Source organism: Phaenicophaeus curvirostris, chromosome 2, assembly GCF_032191515.1.
Source record: "Phaenicophaeus curvirostris isolate KB17595 chromosome 2, BPBGC_Pcur_1.0, whole genome shotgun sequence".
In the NCBI taxonomy this organism is placed as follows: domain Eukaryota; kingdom Metazoa; phylum Chordata; class Aves; order Cuculiformes; family Cuculidae; genus Phaenicophaeus; species Phaenicophaeus curvirostris.
This window is the reverse complement of record NC_091393.1, coordinates 22,316,750-22,339,805: the sequence shown is the minus strand read 5'-3', so window position 1 is coordinate 22,339,805 and position 23,056 is coordinate 22,316,750. Positions and strand designations below refer to the sequence as shown.

At 43.5% G+C, this 23,056-nt stretch overlaps 1 protein-coding gene across 1 annotated transcript in view; it reads right to left on the bottom strand.

Annotated features, from left to right (window-relative positions):
• Window positions 1-22,230, bottom strand: part of ELOVL5 (ELOVL fatty acid elongase 5) — a 40,220-nt gene extending 17,990 nt beyond the window's left edge. Inside the window, exons 1-2 of the mRNA XM_069851521.1 lie at window positions 22,084-22,230; window positions 478-543 (exon numbers count right to left, since the gene is read on the bottom strand). Coding sequence (XP_069707622.1) covers window positions 478-535 — 58 coding nt within the window. The 5' untranslated portion in view covers window positions 536-543; window positions 22,084-22,230. The remainder of the gene's footprint in view (window positions 1-477; window positions 544-22,083) is intronic.
• Between the last annotated feature and the right edge of the window lie 826 nt (window positions 22,231-23,056).

Below are 23,056 nucleotides of genomic sequence, written 5' to 3'. Positions count from 1 at the left end.
GTTTCAAAGAAGCAATGCTTTCCAAAAAATACAGATTTTTCTTTTTCACTGAAAAATTCCTTAGCAGCTCAGCTACGAGGCCAAGACTATTTTTATTTCATCATATGTAAATTTTTTAGAAATATTTTCTCAATAAGAGCTATTCTTAAATTCTAAAGAAAAAGATTTCTAAAAAAGATCTGCATGAGACGTTGCTCACTGAGATTAACAACATGACCTTAACTAATAGTAAGAAGAATAGTATCTAAGGATAGTCACAGCTGAAAAATTAGCAGCTCCTCAGGTCAGAAGAACACAATCATTGAAAAGACTTTTTTACTTCTTACAGAATCACACATTTTGATGCTTTGTAGATACTATAGAAAGCAGTCACCCGTCAAAGTCAGGATGTTATAGGGAAGCTGTTCTTCATGCTCTAATATCTGCTCTTTTATACCAATTTTATTTAGGGTTGGTTTTTTTTTTGACAGATCTTACCTCTGGGTCCAAGCCAGACATCAAGGTAGCTATTGATTGTTTTATCCAGAAGTTCCATTCTATAACCTATTGACACAGAAAGAGGAGGAGAATGTTAGTTCTTCATCTCGTGGAAATAGTTTTATTACCTGCTAGGGGGAACAAAGAAAATACTAATATGCAAAAATTGCAGCGGACATACTCGATGCTACCAGCATATGTGAAGTACATAAAGCTTATTCTAGTTTCAGAGAGCCACTGGCCTAAGAGCAGTATTTAGCACTGAAGTATTTAATCATGGATCTAGCTACACAAAAGCTTAAAATAATGGGTTCAGATTAACCTGATGTTCTTTTTAATTCTGTATTTTCTAAATGCAAATACAGGTTGGCATCTTGCAAGGGCCCTCTGCAAGGAGCAGGAGGATGACTGGACCTTCAGAAAGCCAGAGCTGAAATTCTGCAATAAATACTACGAAGCTCTTTAAACAAAGAGCCTCGAATAGCTGGCAACACTCGCGAGGCAGGAGGAGGGGAAGGCAAGCAGTGAAAACCGGCTCTGCTATCGCTTTTGCAGATAGGTGACTGATTACAGCTCTGATTAATAGCCCATAAAACCCACAGATAAACAGTTACCAAATGATAGAGAGGGTAGCAGAGGCAAGTGAGGAAAATATTGCAATTCGTGGCATGAGCATCTCCAGTTCCACAAACTGCTTACCGGTAAGACATTAGCAGATAAAACTCACCCAGCATCAGTACAGAAAAATGATTCAAATGTGAGCTCCTCACACCGCCAGTATTTATTGGCAGCACCTAGTATATGCTGCAGTACATACATAAGCCCCTTATCTTCCTGAGGCTAAAAAAGGAAAGAAGTAGCAACACTTTCCACAAGCAGGTACAATTGTACAGTTGTTCAAGAGAAGATGATTTTCTTCTTTACTAAAAACGCCAACCAAAGCCATAGAAAAAATGACCCCTGACTCCTGGTGGGGGCCTGGCTGCCCATGGGACCAAGAAACACAACAGGCTTGGATATGGGCATTTACATCATATGGTCTTCTACCCTTCCACCCATGTTGAACCATCACAGGGCTCCAAGGCAGAAGGCTGACATGTTCACTGAGGATTTCTGGTTGCAAACCCAACCCATCGTTTCCACAGAGCTCTTGGGGACACGCACAGAAGAAGACTTCCCCTTGCGCATGCATCGTCTTTGTACCACTTTGAACTATGCAAAGGCACAGAAGCTTCCCTAGAATCTGGTCGCCAGGCACAAACAAAACAGCTTGATTAAAATAGCTGAGAATCTTTTGCGATCCTGATTCATACCAGTTTTATTTTCCAACTGAAGAAGCCCAGCCCAAATAAGTACACATTTCACAGGAAGGTGCATTTTTGGGATTACGTCACGCCAGCAACTATGACATACAAACTGTGCAAGCTCACGTGAATGGTCACAGCACTGGCAAGCTGGTGTTCTAGGAATAAGGAAATTTAACACAGAAGGCTATGCTGTGCCACCAGAACATCAGGAAGACGGAGAAATAATTTCCAAGGAGAAGAAAGTAAGTTATCCAGAGCAAGCTCTTCTTTTTTCCCCAGCTATTAAATATTGCCAGGAAAAGTACACCCCAGGGGATAGTTAATTTTGTTGCTTGAAATCCCCACTTATTTAATTTGTCTGTTGTTCCTTTGATCCAGTACCAATTGATTTAGTTACGCAGCACTGCATCATCCAATAACCCAGCATCTATCTCTCCTCTTTGTGGAGGAAGACTTCAGATGGAAGAGTTTGTTTCAAAACCAAAGTTTCATTTTATAAAAATACACAAAAAGGCTCAAATCAGAACTGACTTTCTACGTACCGTTGTTTGCTGGACTGTGAAAATGCAGATGTGTAAATGAAAGAACTAAGAAAGCAGAAACAAAGTCCACCTAGCTCTTGCAAAGACAGCAAGAAACGAAACTCCATGTTGAACCCTTCCATAAAATTGGAAAAAACCCTCATTTCCCAAGAGGAAGAGGTGTTCTGCAGAGGTCTCAAATTTTTTTGGGCTGCTACCCCAAAGAAGCTTTTTGTGCCAGCATTATCAGACAGCAGATTGTAAACGGCACCGCAAAGGAAGAACTACTGGTGTCGATTTCCAGAATTTGCAGAAAAAGAAATTGTTTCAAAAGGAACTCATTTGTGTAACAGAAAAACAGAGGGAAACAATCTGCTTTTGTTCCAGAGGGGGTCATGTGAAAATGCATCAAATCGCCTGCCAGCAGCCACACAACATTAAACACTGCTTCAACAGCAGTAACTACAAGGGTTCTTTTTTAATTAGAATAGTTTCCCAATTCAGGAGAACATCAACTCTCCGAAAAATTAAAGCAGTGGCCAATTGAAACACTGTAATCAGCATGTTTCCTAAAACTAGAAGTAGGCAAATTCTGCAGGTGACCACATACATGAGCAGATCACTCGTAACACTCCTTTACCTATAAGCTGCCCCTCAGCAATGCACACTATTCATAGAATCATGGAATTATTTGGGTTGGATGGGACATCTAATGCAACCCACCTGCAGGAGGCAGGGACATCTTCGACTGGACCACATTGCTCAAGCCCCATCCAACCCAACCTTGAATGTTTCCAGGGAAGGGGCATCTGTCACCTCTCTGGGCCAGTATTTCACCACCCTCATCGTAAAAAATTTCTTTCTCATATCCAGTATAAATCCACTGTCTTTTAGTTTAAAACCATCACCCCTTGTGTTATAAGCACTGCTAAAAAGTCTGTCTAGATCTTATAGGCCTTCTGAAAGGCTGCAATAAAGTCTCTCTGGAGCCTTCTCCTCTCCAGGCTGAGCAACTCCAACTCATTCACCCCATCTTTATAGGAGAGGTGTTCCATCCCCCTGATCATTTTTTGTGGCCCTTCTCTGGACCTGCTCCAACAGTTCCATGTCTCTGCTGTTTAGCCTAGAGAAGAGGAGGCTGAGGGGAGACCTCATTGCTCTCTACAACTACCTGAAAGGAGGTTGTGGAGAGGAGGGAGCTGGCCTCTTCTCCCAAGTGACAGGGGACAAGAAAAGAGGGAATGCCCTCAAGCTCTGCCAGGGGAGGTTCAGGCTGGATATCAGGAAAAAATTTTTCACGGAAAGGGTCATTGGGCACTGGCAGAAGCTGCCCAGGGAGGTGGTTGAGTCGCCTTCCCTGGAGGTGTTTAAGGGACGGGTGGATGAGGTGCTGAGGGACATGGTTTAGTGATGGATTGGAATGGTTGGACTCGATCCTCTGGGTCTTTTCCACCCTAGTGATTCCGTGATTCTGTGCTGTGGGCTCCAGAGCTGGACACAGGACTCCAGGTGGGGTCTCACCAGAGCAGAGCAGAGGGGCAGAATCTCCTCCCTCAATCAGCTGGCTACGCTTCTTTGGATGCAGCTCAAGATACAATTGGCCTTCTGGGCTGCAAGTGCACACTGCTGGCTTATGTCCAGCTTCTCATCCACCAGTACTCCCCAAGTCCTTCTTGGCAGGGCTGTTCTCCAATCTCTTCACCCCCTAGCCTATACTGATATCAGGGTTTGCCTCAGGTGCTGTGCAGGACCTTGCACTTGGCCTTGTTGAACTTTATGAGCTTCACACTGGCTCATTTATCAAGCTTTTCCAGGTCCCTCTGGATGACATCCCGGCATGGCAACCACACTACTCAGCTTGGTGCCACCCACAAAGTTACTAAGAGTGCACTCGATCTCACTGTCTACATCATTGATGAAGATATTAAACAGCACTGGTCCCAGTATGGACCCCAGAGGGACACCACTTGTCACTGATCTCTGTCTGGACTTCAAGCCATTGACCACTACGCTCTGAATGCAATCATCCAACCAATTCCTTATCCACCAAACAGTCCACCCATCAAATTCATATCTCTCCAATTTAGAGAGAAGGAAGTTGTGGGGGACCATGTCAAAGGCCTTAGAGAAGTCTGGATAGATAACATCTGTAGCCTTATTTGGTATGTATGGTCAGAAAAAAAATTACCCAATTTTACCACACATTGCTTCTTAAAACAGATACCTCTGTATACACTAGTTATTTTTTCCTAACCTGCCTTTCTAGAACGGAAAGGAAAGAAATCATCCCCTCTGCTACCTAATCTTACCAATGCACCAAGGCCTGAAGAGCAAGGCAAGCCGGATCAGAGGCTGGAAGTGCTCAGGCTTACAACCTGAAAGACACCTCACTCCTTCAAGTCCAAATATTTAATCTGGGAAAACACATATCTGATGTTTTAAACAAAACAATAAAAAATTACTGGTCTTCCAATTCTGCACCACAAATATAATCATAGAATCATAGAATAGTTTGGGTTGGAAGGGACCTTAAGATCATCTAGTTCCAATGAAGGCTAGAGTCACACCTTGCCTCAACAAGACTGAGCTGTTATCATTAAAATATTGCATTTTCAAAAATCCTCTGATCTTAGATAGACAGTTTGGGGGTTTTTTTTGGACTTCCACAGAATATTCTGCACTCTTAATCCACTTCTGGCATTACAAGCTGGGACACATACTATGCTGCAGCGACCTCTCTATAACTACCTGAAAGGAGGTTGTAGAGAGGAGGGTGCTGGCCTCTTCTCCCAAGGGACAGGGGACAGGACAAGAGGGAATGGCCTCAAGCTCCACCAGGGGAGGTTCTGGTTAGACATTAGGAAAAAATTCTTCACAGAAAGGGTGATTGGGCACTGGAACAGGCTGCCCAGGGAGGTGGGTGAGTCACCTTCCCTGGAGGTGTTTAAGGCATGGGTGGATGAGGTGCTGAGGGACATGGTTTAGTATTTGATAGGAATGGTTGGACTCGATGATCCAGTGGGTCTTTTCCAACCTGTGATTCTATGATTCTATGATTCTATGGTTTAGGCAGAAGTTGAGAGCTCCATCTTACTGCTTAGTCTGGGCGTGGATGGCCTCAGTGCTCCTTGGTGTGGAAATCAAAAAGAAATAATCAAAAAGAAATGTGCTTTTCTTGCAGTACTTCTTCTTTTTTAAAAGAAATATTTACGGAAGTTTTTCATACAGGCTACCACCACTGATGACCTGTTCTTCTAATGCACATTACATCTCTCTGAGAAAAGGGCTACTAAATACTGATGTATTTTACCAGTGCCAGCCCTTCAAAGGAAATTCTCTCCTATGTTACCCACAGAAAACACATTCTGGAGAAACTATGCCAAAAAAGTGATTTAAGAATTCTTAGTCACATTTTAATGCTGTTTCTTGAGTTTCTTCCTGAAGTAACTTCAGTTTCCAGGTGCAAAGATAAGGTACAAAAACATAAAGGTTCACCCCACGCCTCAGGCCACCCTTTTTAAGCAAACCAAACAGCAGGAACAAAACATTTTAGACTGAAAGCTCAAAGCACTGGGAGCCTGCTCCCTTTCAGTAGAATCCTCCAGCTCTCACCCTGCTGCTCGAGAACTCCGTGAAACAACGGATCCTAGTTTTCACATTTAAGTGCCTGAACTTGAGTTCCAAAAAAATCCCCAAAATAGGCATCTAAAGAATCGTGCTGGCTTCCGAGAGCAATGTGCTGTCAGGCCTGGCTGCTCAGCCTTCTTGGAAAACAGCCACTTTCTCCATTTTTAAATTAGGACTTCGAAGCCTAATTTTAGGCACTTCATTTTGGAAATCTTGAATTGCATTTTGTTGTTCCAAGTGATGCTTCCCAGTCCCTGCCACTGCTGAAGTGACTCTTCTTTTTCCTCCTCCAAAAGTACAAACTAACCCTCCTCCAAAAAAACAACACTCATGCTGCTGTTGGCTTTTGTAAATGAACTTAAGAATTGAAAATGCTCTCTGGAAGAAAGCCCCAATCAATGCTGTCAACCATTCTCTGTCCACCTTCCAAAGCTGCCCGGTTCCTCCTTTCTGTTCCCAAAACCTTAACTGCCCCTCACATGTATTCCCCTTGCCTTTCTGCTTGGTGCCAATCCCAGATTTTCTTTTTTTTTGCCCTTTTTCAATACCCTCTTAAGTCCCAAGCATGCTGAACGTTAGCAATAAAAAGGAGTTTAGAATAAATGGGTATAAACTGGAGAGGGGCAGATTTAAGCAAGACATGAGGAAGAATTTCTTCACTACGAGGGTGGTGAGACACTGGCCCAGGTTGCCCAGGGAAGCTGTGGCTGCCCCGTCCCTGGGAGTGTTCAAGGCTGGGATGTCCCTGCCCATGGCAGAGGGGTTGGAACTGGATGATCTTCAAGGTCCCTTCCAACCCAAACTATTCTATGATTCTATAAATCATAATCCACATTGATCTGAAAGTGCAAGTACATTTATTTTATGGGAAAGCAGGTGAAGCACGAGTGCTGCAGATTTTGCACTTTAGTTTTGTTAAAATGCAAAAAAAAACCCCTACTTTTCAACTTTATTTTGAAACTGCCTCTCTAGCAAAGCGATGCAGATTTTTGGCCCACCTCACATCAGCGGCAAATCCTCCAGCCTGATGCTGACTCAGCAGGACCCACAGTGCTGAGCTTTCACGCTCACCGACAGCACCAGCGTAAGGAAGTTTAGAAATAAATGATTTGTATAAAACCCAGGGAAGCGTAAAAATGCAGGACAAAGGAGAGAAGCTCATCTCAAACAGCTTAACCTCAATGGTATTTCAAAACATTCGGAAACAATGAGGGTAAAGGAAGACTTTGGCCGGTTAACTAGGGGGATGGTTTCATGCCATTACTTTTCTTGTCATCCCACCCTCCCAAGTCCTTCAGTAAGGACAACTTTCATACATAAACACCATTGTGGTAATTCAAGTATTTCCTAAACAAATACAAGAATGGATGCTGCAAAATTGAGTAACTAATTGTGCTCAATATCTCATCAAATCAGAATTTAATCATCTTTAGATAGATGAGTTAAGACAAATCACAGGTCCTCCTTACAGTTTCATTCACAACTTCAGCAGATCTAAACTGCTCAAAATAGGATCTGAAAGTCCTAGGATTAGGGGATTCATATGCACTTTTTCCCCTTGCAGTCAAAAGCTTTTGCTGCACCAAGGGATAACTTCAGCCAGAGGGAGAACACGTAGAAAGATACCCAAGGGGGAAGAAAAAGCTGGATGTAATCATACAAACAAAATACAAAATCATGGAAGTCCTGAGAATGGGTGGAAAAGAATAGACCATCACCTCTCCACCCCAGAAGAATGCATCCAGCTAGAAACAAGGGTCTCTCATGCTGCAATTAGCAGCATTAGCAGTAGCAGACCTGGCATCCCCCAGCGTTACAGTAAAAATGATTTTTGCAACCGCATGCATTTTCCTGGAATAAAACATTTAAAGGGGGTACCCTGTGCCTGGCTGCTACGCCCATACCCCAGCACTGTGATGCTGGAAACTTCCTTGCCGCTGCCAGCTTACAGCACAGTGCTGTTAGAGTAATAAAGTGCAGATAGCAGAAGTATTTACAGAAATAAAACAGGAAAGAAGAAAGGGCAAAGCATTCAGGTTTACTCAACTGCTGTGATTCTAACAGCACACAACTATAAAATGTGCAAGGACACTGCGTAGGTAACTCCAGCTAGGGATTAAGAACTGGTTTGGGTTTTCTCTTTAAAAATGAGAAAGAAATAGAAGAGAGGATCTGTAGCAAACTAGGTTAGACGGAAACAAGAAGAATATCTACATGGCATAAGAGCCACAAGCTGACTTTTCGGAAGGAAAGTCAAAGCACAGCACTTGTTATACAGCCTGGCTCCGAAGTCCTCCTCCTCAAGTAGTATGTGAGTGTTTATTAACAGCTACTGTTTTAATCTGAAACTCCCTCTCTTTTTGAAAAGCTGTGCTGGTTATCACAATCGGAAAAACTTTGTTGCTGTAGCTCACAAAGGCAAATTAGCCACAGGAAGCCTGGGAAGTTAAAGAGAGAGAGCTGAGAAGATGAAGGAGTCAAAAGCTAAGTCTAGATGGTCATAAAAACTTCAGTTTTCATTTCAGGTCTCCTTTCTTCTACTCAGGTGCCACCTGCAAGAAGTTCTCAAAAACTCCTTTACTCCCCTCCAATAAAGGGACTCCTCTAATTTCTACTTGTGCACTTCACTCAAACCAACTTTTTACTTCCATAAGACAAAAATAAAGGTATGGAACCCAAAGCCTGTTTTAATGAGCCTTCTTGGTCAAAAGGCTGTATCTTGTAACAACAGAGCCGATGAGACCACAACCAAGAGGTCCAACAGACGGAGAAGACCAGTCTTGCATAATCATTACTAGCAGCAAAGTTCAAGATCACTGTGTAGCTTCAAGACAGCAAGCTTCAAATTACTTCTCTTTAAATGCCCACATTGGATAATTGCATATTAAAATTGAAAAAAAAAATAGAAGCGACTTTTTTTTTTCTCCTACAAGCAGAGTTGTCCTCCCATATGAACCCTCACTTCCTCCAACAACCCACAGTAGAGGCACCTACTCTAAGCACCAAGAGAGCATTTGGCACCAGCCTGCTCCTTCCTCCTGCAAAAACCTTGCTGTGCTGAGGTTTGAACCCAGGGGAAATCTCAAGAACAAAGCTGAAAGTATAAGGCAAGTCTATAATTCTTTGCATTTATTAACTTGACATATGAAAGCTTGCTATCTGATCTATAAAAGTACCTGCAATTGTCCTGCATATGTGGAACACCCTGTAAACTAAGGAACAGCTGTGTGCAGCTATCCGGTAAACAAGATTTTAGCTATAAAAAGGTTCACATGCTAACGATACAGCAATCCAATAAAAAGCCGAGAAATTGGAGGAAGATCATGAAAGCTGAGTGTGACAGTCCTGAAGGTAATGCTACACAATGCAACACTGACAAGCACAGGCATAACAGTGCACACAAAACCTGAATCAAGGTGCTCTGTGAAGATGTATAGCTACATCCCTGTTTTCAGATGGTTAAATGATACTTTTTAGAAGACCACTCATATGTGGGAAGCCAGATCACACTGAAAAAGCCCACAAATGAATCACCCTTTGGCAAGTTACAGTATGTTAAGTATTTGTAAGTTAAATATTTCTTTGTGTACTTTTATCTCCAGTGAGCACGGGGTAGTATCTGGAGCGCTATAAGAGAAGTGAAATTCTGTGGTGGGCTTTAACCCACAAAAAAATACAAGCAATACACCGAATTAATTACATCCCTCAACAGAAGTGAGGTGAATTTCTACACTTTTACCAAAAGGAAGAAAAGATGTGTACTGACACTGTAAATGCACATCACAGCTTGCCTTGCTGCTGTTTCTTTGGAGGGCCAGCCACCCTGTAAGAAGTCAAACTTAAAACTTTTGTATTTTCCTGCTGCGCCCCTATAAGATACGAGTTAACCCTGCACGTCTGCAGCTGCACTGATACATGGTGCCTCCATTTTAAGATACTAAACATCATGCCAGACAGTACTGTTCACTGCGTACAGTTGTACTATCAAAAAAGTCATAGAATCATAGAATCATAGAATCACCAGGTTGGAAGAGATCCACTGGATCATCAAGTCCAACCATTCCCACCAATCTCTAAACCATGCCCCTCAGCACCTCATCCACCCGCACCTTAAACACCTCCAGGGAAGGCGACTCAACCACCTCCCTGGGCAGACCGTTCCAGTGCCCAATGGCCCTTTCAGTGAAGAATTTTTTCCTTATGTCAAGCCTGAACCTCCCCTGGCGGAGCTTGAGGCCATTTCCTCTTGTCCTGTCCCCTGTCCCTTGGGAGAAGAGGCCAGCACCCTCCTCTCCACAACCTCCTTTCAGGTAGTTGTAGAGAGCAATGAGGTCTCCCCTCAGCCTCCTCTTCTCCAGGCTAAACAACCCCAGCTCTCTCAGTAGCTCCTCGTAAGTCAGGCAAGTACAAATGACTGCTAGCTTTAGGTAGAAGTTATAAAAAAAAAGTTTCTTTTCCCATCATTCTCAGAAATAAAAGAAGATAAAAACCGACTCTGGATGCAACTGTTAGACCGTGGCGTTGTGCTACTCAGGACAAAACTCTACCACTACGTGCCCTGTTAAACCCCCTGCCTTCAAACCAGTACAAAAATAATAGGCTCATCATTCAGAAATGCAACCGTCTTTGAAGATCTAATCTCCTGCCCAAAGAATAAAGGAGCTAACACTGCGTAAAGGCAAGGTTTTGACCTTGTTTTCTTCCTGCCCAAGACTGACATTGAGTATTAAAAGTGAAGGCTCCATGTCCCAGTGTAGGAGCAGAAGATGATAAGACAGGAGTTGATTTCTTACAGATGCATCGGGCAGATAAATTCCTCCCCCTCTCCGCTTCCCGTCTTGTAAAACACGCACTTAGCACATCTGTAAACAAAGTGTTGCCCAACCATGCAGCGAGCTAATGGCATTTCTGTTAGAGAAGCTCAACGCTGAAAAGCCTGGTGGGTCTTGAAGAGCTCAATGTCCTTACCCGTGCCAGACCCGTGCCAAATCAACCGCTGCTGAGAATCAGCAAGCTTCAGGGTACCAAATCATCAGTGTAACGAGGGCCACTGAAAAAGATGACTGACTCCAGGAGAAGTCAGAAAAGAAAGCATGTGTACCTATACATTTCCTTGGCTTGATGTCAGCAGCGTTTTCTTAAATATTACTTCATCAGAAGACACTGCCCCAGGATGCAAGTACTGTGGTTTCTTGTATTTTACTCTTTGTTTTCAGGAGAGAAAGAGCAATCAACCAATGAAAAGGAAATATTGTAGTGGTAACGCTTAATGTGATCTTATCACTGACTCTTTCTATGAACTTTAAATAGACTACTGAAGGGAAAAAAACCCACAGTGTCCACACATCTGGCTGCCAAGCTGTTTTCTACAAGCTCATAACAAAACATTCAGGCACCTGCAGAGGTCATGTAGGGAATTCCAGTAAAATAAGTCTATTTCCTCCAAAACTGAGCCACTCTCTTCTTTCAATAAGAGGCAACAAATTTCTGGTGCAGAGGAAACCCCCACTGCCACTAAAATCTGCTCCAATGAATCGTAGAATCATAGAATCACCAGGTTGGAAAGGACCCACCAGACCATCGAGTCCAACCATGAAGAACCCAGAGAGACTGAACTCCAACTCTAGCACTAAGGTGCAGAAGGTTTTACGAGATTTGCTTTATTCTTTCAAAAGCCTCAGAGCAAAGACAGGGTCAGTACTGTAATTCAGCACATCTGTTTCAAACACAGGGACAAATCAATACTCACAGAAGCAGCAGGGAGTAAGTCTCCTCCCCAGCCCTTAAGCTATCATGTCTCCACAGGGCAGCAGTCCCCTGGAGAAGGGGGCATCTCTTCTGCCTCGCTGCTCGTGCCAAGTCTTTCTTGAACAACTTCTTTGGCAACTTCCTCATTCCTAAAGATAAAAAGTTCCCTCCATACAGGCATTTTTCTTGATTGTGCCTGTTACAGTGCCATGTTACTGATAACCCTCCAGCTTACATTGCCTCATCCTTGCTCTAATTTCTTCATACAGCCAGTTCCACAGCTATAAAGCCATGCCTAGGGGGTGTGCAGTGACCAGGAGCAACCAAGATCAGCTTCTGATGCTGCTGCAAGGGGTGTTCTCATTCATCTACTATCCCTCTCTCCTGCCCAGGTAGTGAGAAACTGGGAAAAATTGAGGTAGCCCCTCAAAAAGCAACCAAACAAGGTCAGTTTTCACCTAATTTACTGCAGTAGAAGCACCAGCACAAGGCAGGCACGTGGTTGACAAAGAGGTCTTACCTGGCTGACGCTGAGCAAAGCCATCACATTACAACCAGCAAGAAACCAAGACCTTACCAAAAAGAAAGGTAAATAAAACAGACAAAAAGAACATGGCACTGGAACATGGCACTGGAACAGGCTGCCCAGGGAGGTGGTTGAGTCACCTTCCCTGGAGGTGTTTAAGGGACGGGTGGATGAGGTGCTGAGGGGCATGGGTTAGTGTTTGATAGGAATGGTTGGACTCGATGATCCTGGGGGTCTCTTCCAACCTGGTTATTCTATGATTCTATGAAAGATGCAGAATGTTTAAAGCAGAAATCTAGAACACTATTAAGAGAAGGCCAAAATAAATTGCACTGCACACGTATCATTTTACATACAAGAATGCATCCAGTGGAAGTGTAAGAATTGCAGAATAAAGAAAATGTGAAATAATAAAAGGTCATACAGGACATGCTAACATCATGCAGAGCTAACTTAGATTTCTTGAATATATTCCTAACAGCATGAACTGACAGATTATTGCACTGCAGAAGGTAAACAACAACAACAAAAAAAATCACCCTGAAATATTCAGAATATGAAGGAGACATTTTAAGATGCATTAATGTTTTTCTTCTTGAAAACTGCAGGACTAAGGATGGTCTCAAGGCAGGCCAGATGTGAAGGGGTAGGACTCAAGGGGAATGGAGAGAACGTTAACCATCGAGTCCCAACAGATGGAGGCCAACAACACAACACAATTCTTCCAAAAAAGGCAACTTGAATGTTTTATTACATCTAAACGCAGCAAAAGTATTTCAATAGAAACAGAGCTAATGGAATACACTGAAAAAACATTATCATAAAAAGCTAAACAGAGGGTGAACATGACCTAAAACTTACTACACACTGCTCAGCCTGCAGCTGAGGATCGTGAAGACAGAGAGGAAGGATCCCCTTTAATCCTCATCCTCAAAGCATGTTATACTTTAAGGAACTATTGTCTAACAACCTCACTAGCAATTTGGGATACACTAAGAACCTTACTAGCAATTTGGGATACACTTTGGGATACACTTAGTCTCAGTAGCCTGAGACTAAATTTCAGAGGGAAGCTTGATTTTCTAATAATACTAAACATTCTTTACTCAATGCCCTAAAATACTTATAGGAGAAAAACACATCACTAGGTAATTAGAAGGTGGCTTACACATGGAAAACAAATCTTTCTACATTACTGCTCTGCTTGCAGCAAAGAGAAAACCTAACTTAAAGCACATTTAATAAGCGATCATGTTTTGCTGGGAGTGAAATATGGGAAAGAATTAAGTCATGTTTCATCAGTCAGGTTGGTAAAGCATCTCTTTAAACTCTGGGCAAAAGACAAGCTCTTTAGCCTCTATAGTAAATCCCTGTGCACATCTATTATGAGGATGGCAACATACTAAAAGTTGCTCAGCAGGCAAACCCAGACCTTTACATTCTGAACACACCGATTTCGTGCATGTTCTGTACAGCCTGTGTAGGATACAAAACGATGTTTCAGGCAATGAAATTGCTTATCCATGCTGGCAGCTCTCTGGAATTCTCCCCCTCTAGTATTTCCCCAGCATCATGGCTCTATTTTTACTGCATGCTAAAAGGAAAACATCTTTTTGTGCAAAAAACTCTTACACGAACCAATTTTTCAAATATCAAAAGACAAGCCCAGTGTTTGGAGGTTGTTTTTCCACAAAGTTTTTATCTCCCTGGAATAAAAGTCCTCCACACTAAAATAAACAGCAGTGAAAGGACTCTTTGTTTAAACAGACCTGTTATTCTGGGCCAGAGAAGCTAAATGGTTAAGTTCACAGCCTCATGCAGGAACTGATACATGGTGGAGGACCAGATGAAGGTAAAAAACATAAACCCAGAACCTGATTTGGTTAACTTTCTACTCTCATGTTAATGATCGACAGCTTAAGTAGGAATTTGGTAGGGGACTGCGCTTTGCAGTGTAAGGAGGGATATGTCACAGCCACCAATGTCCAACCAGGATTTCTTCATGGGTTCAGCCCATAAGGTAGCCTTGCTGCTCTGCGCTGCAGAACAACCTCCCAGGGCAGGGACTGAGCAAGCTTTTAAAAGGCAACACTTGAAAACTAGCTATGGAGAGAAATATGAACCTGAGAAAAGGAGCAGCAAGGGGGGAGAGGGGTAGAAAACTCCCCCTAAATGCTTAAAAACCATAAGAAGCTATATGCAGCTGATATCAGTGTCAGTGCATTGTTTGAGCCTGATATGTTTTGTGAAACCAAGAAGTATTCAAGTCTGCACAACTGGAAATTCACAATAGCTCTGCAATTGCTCAACTAGAGTTCAGATCAGAATATCTTATCTAAATGAGCTCTGTACTGAATTTAGAAAGAATGAGGCAATTAGATGGCCTTCCAAAAATGAGAGAAAAACCTTTGAAAACATTAGCAGTCCTTTTCTGTACCTTAATGCAACCACTTAGCAGTGGGAATAGAATAAGAAATCAATACAAAGTACCACCAAAGGGTATTTTTGTTCTGCAAGGCATGGTCAGAGCGGCAGCCTGCTTTTGCTTGCTTCAAAGGCAGATGACAACGGGTTTGAAAGGCCAGAAAAAACGGTAGGGAAGTTAGAGGTTCCAGGAACCTGCCAAGGAAAGCAGAGGACCGACTATAGCCTCAAAGACCTCCAGAGATGTCAGAATTACTTGGGAATCTGATAAAGCCTGCAAACCCAGAGAACAGATATACAGTCATTTAAACTCTCATGACAAGCGGTCTGATACCCCTATTGGCTCGAAAAACATCTTATGCTCTGCTCAGTATTAACCTATAAAGCAAGCAAAAGCATCATGACCTCTCTGCAACTGCCTGTATTTTTAATTTTTCCTGTTTTTTAACAGAGCTGACAAGGCTTCCCGAATGCAGTACTCCTCACCGACTTGCTTAGTGTCATCTCTACGTAATGGGACTGCCACCCAGTCATATATACACTGGTGTTCCCTTGCACTTGCATCTTTCTCTAGCCCTTACACTATATTTTAACCCCTTGCAGAAGGTGATGGGAATGCCCATCCGAAATTTCCCAGCCTGCGGTTGAGCTTGGCAAGTGCAGCCCCTTCAGCTGTAGCTAGAGCAAACGAGGCTGCAAAGGTGACCGTGGCACAGGCTGCGCCTTCTGTGCGATATAGAAGTCAGAATTCAATAAGATATGGAAAAAACAGCTCAATTTTTTTGCAAGAGGCTTTTCTGCTTACACCTGGTAGGGAGGTGGGGAAAAAATCCCAAAGTAATCAGGCCTGCTGGACTAGCTTATTTTTTATCACTATGTCATATGTATTTTTAAATAAAACTAGGAAATTTTGAACCGCATTACAAGTGCAATTATTTTTCCCATTAATGTGCCTTCATGCACGCAATAAGTCAAGCTCACAAGACTACTATAAGGCTTAACAACACGCCAAAAGGCCACTGTACACGAGTGAACTGAGGGACAAATATATGACACAAGGGATAAATGCATGACCATAACCCAGGACAAAGAGCTGAAAGCTTGCACCAGTTCACAAGGTCTGTGATCAGCTTAGAGTGACCTCTCCATACCAGTACTGCCAGTTAGGAATGAGCCACCAAACCAGAATCAGAAAGTCACTATAAGCATCTGCTATCCTGCAATCCACACAAGCACGTACATAAAAATGCAAGCACAACTAATTATCATTGTGTCTTTCAAGGCAAATCCAGATTCCTGTGCCTCTACCAACGTTGTCTTGCAGCTAACATGTGAGGTCTTGCTCAAAAGCTTGCAAGGAGCCATGTGAATGAACTGAACACATACATGCTTTTCAGCAAGCACACGTGCCATGCACCCAACTAGCATGACATTTGAACTTGAGCATGCAAAAATGTTTCTCAAGTTTCTTTTTCTAAAGGGCAGGGCAACGTTAAACATTAGAGAATGTCATCCTCCTAACTGGTTAAAGGTTTAATTATTGTTATTTAAGTCAAAGGTTCTCCCTACTGTTTGGCTAGATGACTCTCAAAACGATGATTCAAAAAGTCAGCATTTTTAAAAGCCTCCTGGGAGCAGGAGATAATTCTTCAAGAAAAGGTTAACAGGAGCTTTCCAATTAAATTATGTGCATAGAAATAGCACATCTAAGGGAAAGCCTATAAAGATGAAGGTATAAGGGTCTACAGCTTCACAAGTCTTCATCGCATCGAGTGAAACTAAACCTGAAGACACAGGACCAGGTCAAGAACTAGACGTGTATGTTCAGACACCTACCTTGACAAGTGGTAAAATAATGGTTAATGTACAAGGGGATTTATTTTGCTCATTTCTAAGAGCTGTAAGACCTGATTTGAGCTTGAAGACCTCTGTCTGAATATGGATGCCATGGTTTTAACTCAAGAGATGCAGAGGAGCTCCTCTACCAAGCTGCAGTCTGCTCCAAACCTGCAACCATATAGCGTCTAAGAGAAGGCATTTTTCCATAACCAGCACTTGCTAGGGGCTCCTTACCCAACAAGCACACAGCAGAAACACTTTCTTAATCCAAAATGCCTCCACACAAGTTTATAACAGAACGAAGTAAAGGGATGGAGGCGAGAAGCAAAACAGGCAGGAGTGCAAACTAGCTTGCTTATGAATTAATTAGCTAAACATATGGCCTAAAACCATATGATGCTTTGAGGTGTATGGATTTAATAACCAAACCACATTACTCTGCAAATTAGTATTTGTTAGTTTCCGTCTAACACTGGTAACATCCTTAGGAACTAGGATACCAACAGAAACATCCGTCAACACTAAGACACCTTAAAAGCTGAAGTGTTACTTGAAATCAGGACTATGTCCTTTTTGAAATCAATTCTACGTTTTATAGCAGAAAGCCTCAACTTGCGCATAGAAAAAAAGCAATTACCCTCCAGTCACAGCAAAGACAGCCGAGAAAAAGAGAAACCATTTTCTCAAGGTCACAGAGGGAGAGGAATGCTTCCAAGTGATAACTGAAGAGGAATAGTCACTTTGTTCAAATCACTGACCCTCAAAGGGTAGGGTTATGTAGGGATCAGAGAACGGGGCAGGATTTGAAAATGCAGGAAAAAAGGCTTATTCCATGTTTCTTGCAGCTTCCCACAAGCCAGGTTTGTTTGTAAATGTTAGAGCAACTCAGCATATTTAGTCATCGCCCAAAGCATCTCACTTGGCAGGCAAATGCTCACGTGAAGCTTTGACACAGAGGCCAATTAAATCCAGGAAACTTTAGCATGCTAAAATACAAGTTCACAGAAGGTTTTTATATTTCTACCTGCTCGGTATGCTACGGGTCATCAACAAAGCTAAGATTAAAGAAGCACAAACTCTACAGCTAATAATGCTGTAATAAGGACACGCAAAATATCCAGACCCAACAGGATGCTGAGCCCAACTTTTGATTTGCAGCACTGTGTTCAGCAGAAGTAGCATGATTCATTTGTTCTTGGAGAAGTGACAATTACACTTAGCAGCACACATCTGTAAAATCTCTACACCTGGTAAGGGATCTATTAGACAGCTATTGTGCTTGATGCTTTGTTTTATGAGTCAACCATTTCATCAAGGAAATTAAATAATTCTCCAACGCACCGAACGCAGCAGGAAAACATTTATTGACCACGTACTTTGGACAAGTTAGGTCTTGTGCTTTTATTTACCCTCTGAGGATAATGTGTCCTAAATGCCAAAATACAAATAGAGAAACCAAAGCCATAAATTTTAGGAGATTAATTTCATTAAATAGACATAGGGAGAGCTACTGTGTACTCAGTGCACAGCAACTCTACCAGTTTCATCCACAGTAAGATAGGAGGCAGCATTTGATTTGTCAATCAAAAAATCAATCTGTGTCATTATTTGCAATAACTTTATCAAACAGAGAAAGCTGTCTGGGAGAGAAAGACCTGGGGGTGTTGGTTGACAGCGACTGAACATGAGCCAGCAGTGGCCCAGGTGGCCAAGAAGGCCAATGGCATCTTGGCTTGGATCAGAAACGGCGTGACCAGCAGGGCCAGGGAGGTTCTTCTCCCTCTGTACTCGGCACTGGTGAGACCGCTCCTCAAATCCTGTGTTCAGTTCTGGGCCCCTCACCACAAGAAGGATGTTGAGGCTCTGGAGCGAGTCCAGAGAAGAGCAACAAAGCTGGTGAGGGGGCTGGAGAACAGGCCTTATGAGGAACGGCTGAGAGAGCTGGGGGTGTTTAGCCTGGAGAAGAGGAGGCTGAGGGGAGACCTCATTGCTCTCTACAACTACCTGAAAGGAGGTTGTGGAGAGGAGGGTGCTGGCCTCTTCCCCCAAGTGACAGGGGACAGGACAAGAGGGAATGGCCTCAAGCTCCATCAGGGGAGGTTCAGGCTGGACATTAGGAAAAACTTTTTCCCAGAAAGGGTCATTGGGCACTGGCAGAGGCTGCCCAGGGAGGTGGTTGAGTCACCTTCCCTGGAGGTGTTTAAAGGACGGGTGGATGAGGTGCTGAGGGACATGGTTTAGCGATGGATGGGAATGGTTGGACTTTATGATCCAGTGGGTCTTTTCCAACCTACTGATTCTATGATTCTGTGTGATTCTTTTGGATGCAGGGAACAGGCTTCGGTGCCCTTAGGAACCCAGATATTAACCTCTTTGCCAGTCAGCACTTAGGAACTCCAGGGATGTCAGCCTAAGCAGTGCCCTCTTAACCGTATTGCTGCAATACCAAATTTAAACAGCCTTGGGAGCGGTCACAGCAACGGAATCTGAACTGGAAATAAGTTTTTAAACAAACTTCTGTGTAATTCATCGATTATCCTTTTCATTTGTCCTTGCGTGTGATCTTCCATCTAAGGGGAAATGTTTCCAATGCCAGCATGCATAAAACTTTTGGACTGCAGGAATCTTCTGCATTTTTAAGACATTTAAGAATCGCAAAACAGATCAGTGTTTCTACTCTGTATGACAAAACAGCTACAGATTACAAGGATTATTGTCAGTTTTGTGAAGTGTTTGGATGCACACGGAGAAGTGGCATTCAGGAAACATCAATTTCTTAAGTCTATTATGTAGTCAAACAGCTTTCAAAAGCATATGTTGCATCCTGGAAGAAGATCATTTTGTACATGGTAAACACAGGAAAACAAAGGCATTACCAGAAAGAGCTGAAGCCAACAGCCCCCAGAGCATTCCTATGTTTATACAGTTTTATAGATCTCACCCCTATATGCCAAATTTCAGAAGTGGCAATGAAAGAATTTAAGGAAAGAGGATGGAGATTAAGAGGACAAAGTTATTCAGTTACACAGGGGAGGTTATAGCAAACAGCAGCATCACTACATGTGCCTTTCTGATCTATACAAAGAGCTGCCAAATCGAAGTGGAGGTTTAGTAGCTTTGGACAGGTAATAGAGTTTGCTTGTGACCCATCTCAAGACATTGTGCCTCACATGAGCAAAAAAAAACCTACAAGAAGTAATAGGTAGAGGTATTTGTGGCTCTGCTGCTCAGCAGTGAAAGAGCATCCTTATCTCTGTGAGAAATCAGAGAACAAACCCTTATCACATGAAACAAAAAAAAATGCACCAAGAGCCCATTTGCTCCAAAAGGTCTGAAGGAGCCTCTCGGGCACGAACCATCCCAGGAGACGACTCCGTGCGTGGCATGGGAGCTGTGGCTCCTTGCTGCTGCAATGGGACCCTGTCTGGTAGCATGCAGAGGACTGCCTAAACCATCCCTCGTGCTAGCAGCAAGGTGACACCCAAAACGCCCCTGAGAACACGTTCCCACCCAGTCCCTGTCTCACACCACCACACGGATCCTGCCCTGGCTGTTGGGCAGAAGCAAGGACACACGTTCATCGCTTTAGCACTAGCTCCAGGAGGGAGGGGGCAACAGGACACAGAGGAAGAACACTGTTTTAACACGAAACCGTATGCAATCACTGCTTCTCTTCTCTCCCCAAGATCTGTTTGAAGTGGGACGCAGACAGCATTAACTGGGAGATTGTTTCGTCCTCCGCAGAGTAAGCACTGCCAAGACCACTAGAAGACAGGCAAAAGATGAGCATTTTAACCTTGTAAGCACCATCACCTTGCTTTGTACGGGTGTTTTTTTCTAAGCTCAGCAGAAGCAGAAGCTTTTGATGTTGCAATGTTTGCTGCCCCAAAAATGAGGAAGGTAAAGGAACGAGGTCAGCTCAGTACTTGAGGACATTTAACCAATTACCAACCGAATGCCACTTACAAGGAAAATGCTTCCCAAGGGGCAGGTCTGGATTGTTGTAAGCACAGGGCTTTCCACCTGCAGCTGCTGGACGTGAGCACCAGGTCAGCTTGAAATCCTAAAATATTGTCAGTGCCACCATTGTTCCAAAAATCTACCTCTTCAAACACATTTCCAAAAATCTCCTCCTGGAGAGTCACAAAACGACAAGTGATTAAAGGTGCTGCCCAGTGCCTGATGCTTTTATGGAATTATTTCCCATTTACTATTTTTTTTTTTGTTCAGTTAATCGTATCTCCTCTAAGTTAATTCCTCTTGTAAACAACACAAAATGAAGGTCAGCAGGGAAAGAAGAGATTAGAGCAGAGAATTCAAAATATTTTATTTCAACTCTGGCTGTACTAAAGGCAAGGAATGCAACAAGAGGAATCCCTGCTGAGAAATGTAGAGACAATATCAACTTACTAAAAATACCACAGTTAAGTATACCCCAAGACAGGTTAGACAGCATGTAAACTAAGTATCCTCAGTGATGCTATGTTTATATGCCGAGTATGCACGAGTTTTAGTCAAAGATACTCCATTTAATCAGCTGCTAGTATATAAAAGATACTAAATCACACAAAGCAGAGTTGCTTTTTAAAAAGCACAGTGAGGCAAACAGGCTAACAGCCAGGCTCTTCCGCAGTTTGCAAGACAAAGCTCCATGGCATATTAATTTCACTGCTGCTCTTCCTGGTTGCATTTGAATGCTAAAATACTGGAGAGTTAAGTTAGTTCAGTTATGATAAATTCACTTAGCTACTTACAGATAAAACCCACAAAGTCACCCCTAAGGGCTTCTAGCACCCGTTACGTATGTACGTGTGCGTTGTAAGAAATTCAGTAAGATCCAGCAAAATTCTGGCATGTCTTTCAGCGTCCTTCAGCCACGTCAGCTGGCAACAGCATCTTTGAGGCCAAACCCACTCTTAACTTCAGCAAACTTGGCACAGCGGTCCCTTTCATCTGCTCTTCAGTTCATGTAAATCTGGAAAGGGATCTCCACCCAGCTGACCCCAGCCATTCCCAAGCCCCAGAAAGTCTTCAAGGGAAATCTGTGCGTGCAAGCCCAGCTCCCCCCAGGCAGAGTACGTGCCTTGGCTACTCGCCGCTCCGAAAAGAGATTATGCCTAGCACACCCCAAATACGTGAATACTTTTATAAGAAAGTCCAGCTTTCATTGCTAATCAGCTTCAGATGATCAGGCATGCCACGAGCTTATTCTCCCTGACACAGCTTCAACTCCTGTAGCAGCAGTGAGGATAAATCAGTATTTCTCTTTAGCTCTGGAGTTTTCCAACAGCAGGGTAAAATCTCAGGCCGTGACAGCACTGAAGGAACGAGGAGGGCTTAGAGTGAAATATCAGAGCTATCACAGAATAGTCTGGGTTGGAAGGGATCTTAAAGATCACCTAGTTCCAACCACCCCACCACGGGCAGGGATATATTGCAAATCTCTTCAGCATTATTCACAAGTTTATATGAAAAATAAATACCCCCTCCCTTCTATGTTAGCAGTTTAATACTGATGCAGCGACACCGTTAGCCCGTATCTACAAAAACTGCACAGCTGCAAAACCATCCACCCAGCCAGGGCCACGAGCGATAATTTAAGCCAACCGCTTACAGCAGAGCCGCAGCTGCCAAGTCCTGGAGGAGAGCTGCTCTTGCAGAGATAGCCTCACGCTGGAAGCAACCTGGCCCAAAACTCCAGCGAAAGGCTGTGCGGCTGCCGGACACGCCTGCACGCTTGCCCTCCTCTGGTTTCAGCTGCAGGGCGTGTTTCCATTTACACAGAGCGGTTTCAGAGACTTCCTGATCGGAAGCATCCTAACCCAACAGCTGCCATGCCCTTGCCTTGTCCTCCCTCGCCATCGCTAGCAGCCAGCCGAGCTCTTTGCTCACGTTATTCGCCGTGGCCCAGAATCCCACAGCGATTGCTCAAAGCACGGAGAATACAAATTAGCCGTGCGGGGCACTGCCGTTCATCCGTGGCCGGGACACCGAGCCAGCGGAACACCCAGCTGCCCGAGGGAGAAACGCCTCTCGTCATCTGCCAGGAGCCCTTCTTGCTGAGCAAGCCAAGGTGTTACTATTCCTGCCCAGGTCTGCAAAACTGGCCTTTTTGTCTGCAGATCCAGAGCGCGGATTGGTGCCGGAAAGCTCTCTGGAGTCGGATGGATCCTCAGCTGCTGCGTCCCTGGGAGGCAGCCAGGGAATGAGGGCAAAAAAGCAGCCGGAGCAGGCAGGGAAGGAGAAAACACTTAAATTGCCCAGGACAGATATTCTGCATAACCCCGAGCGCTGCCAACTCCTGATGCTGCTGATGCTTGAACGTTTCAGGGAGATGGAAGAGATAAAAGCAAACATAAAGTTTTTAAGAGAGTCCCTGCACACACGCCTGACACACTGACACATTTCTATTGCATGCCCTTCCCTTTCTACTTACTCCCTAATGCTTGTACTCTAAAAACATTTAGATTTTAAAACAAGTAGCCACTTCTTCAGAATCATAGAATCACAGAGTAGAAACACAGAATCACTAGGTTGGAAAAGACCCACTGGATCATCGAGTCCAACCATTCCCATCAATCACCAAA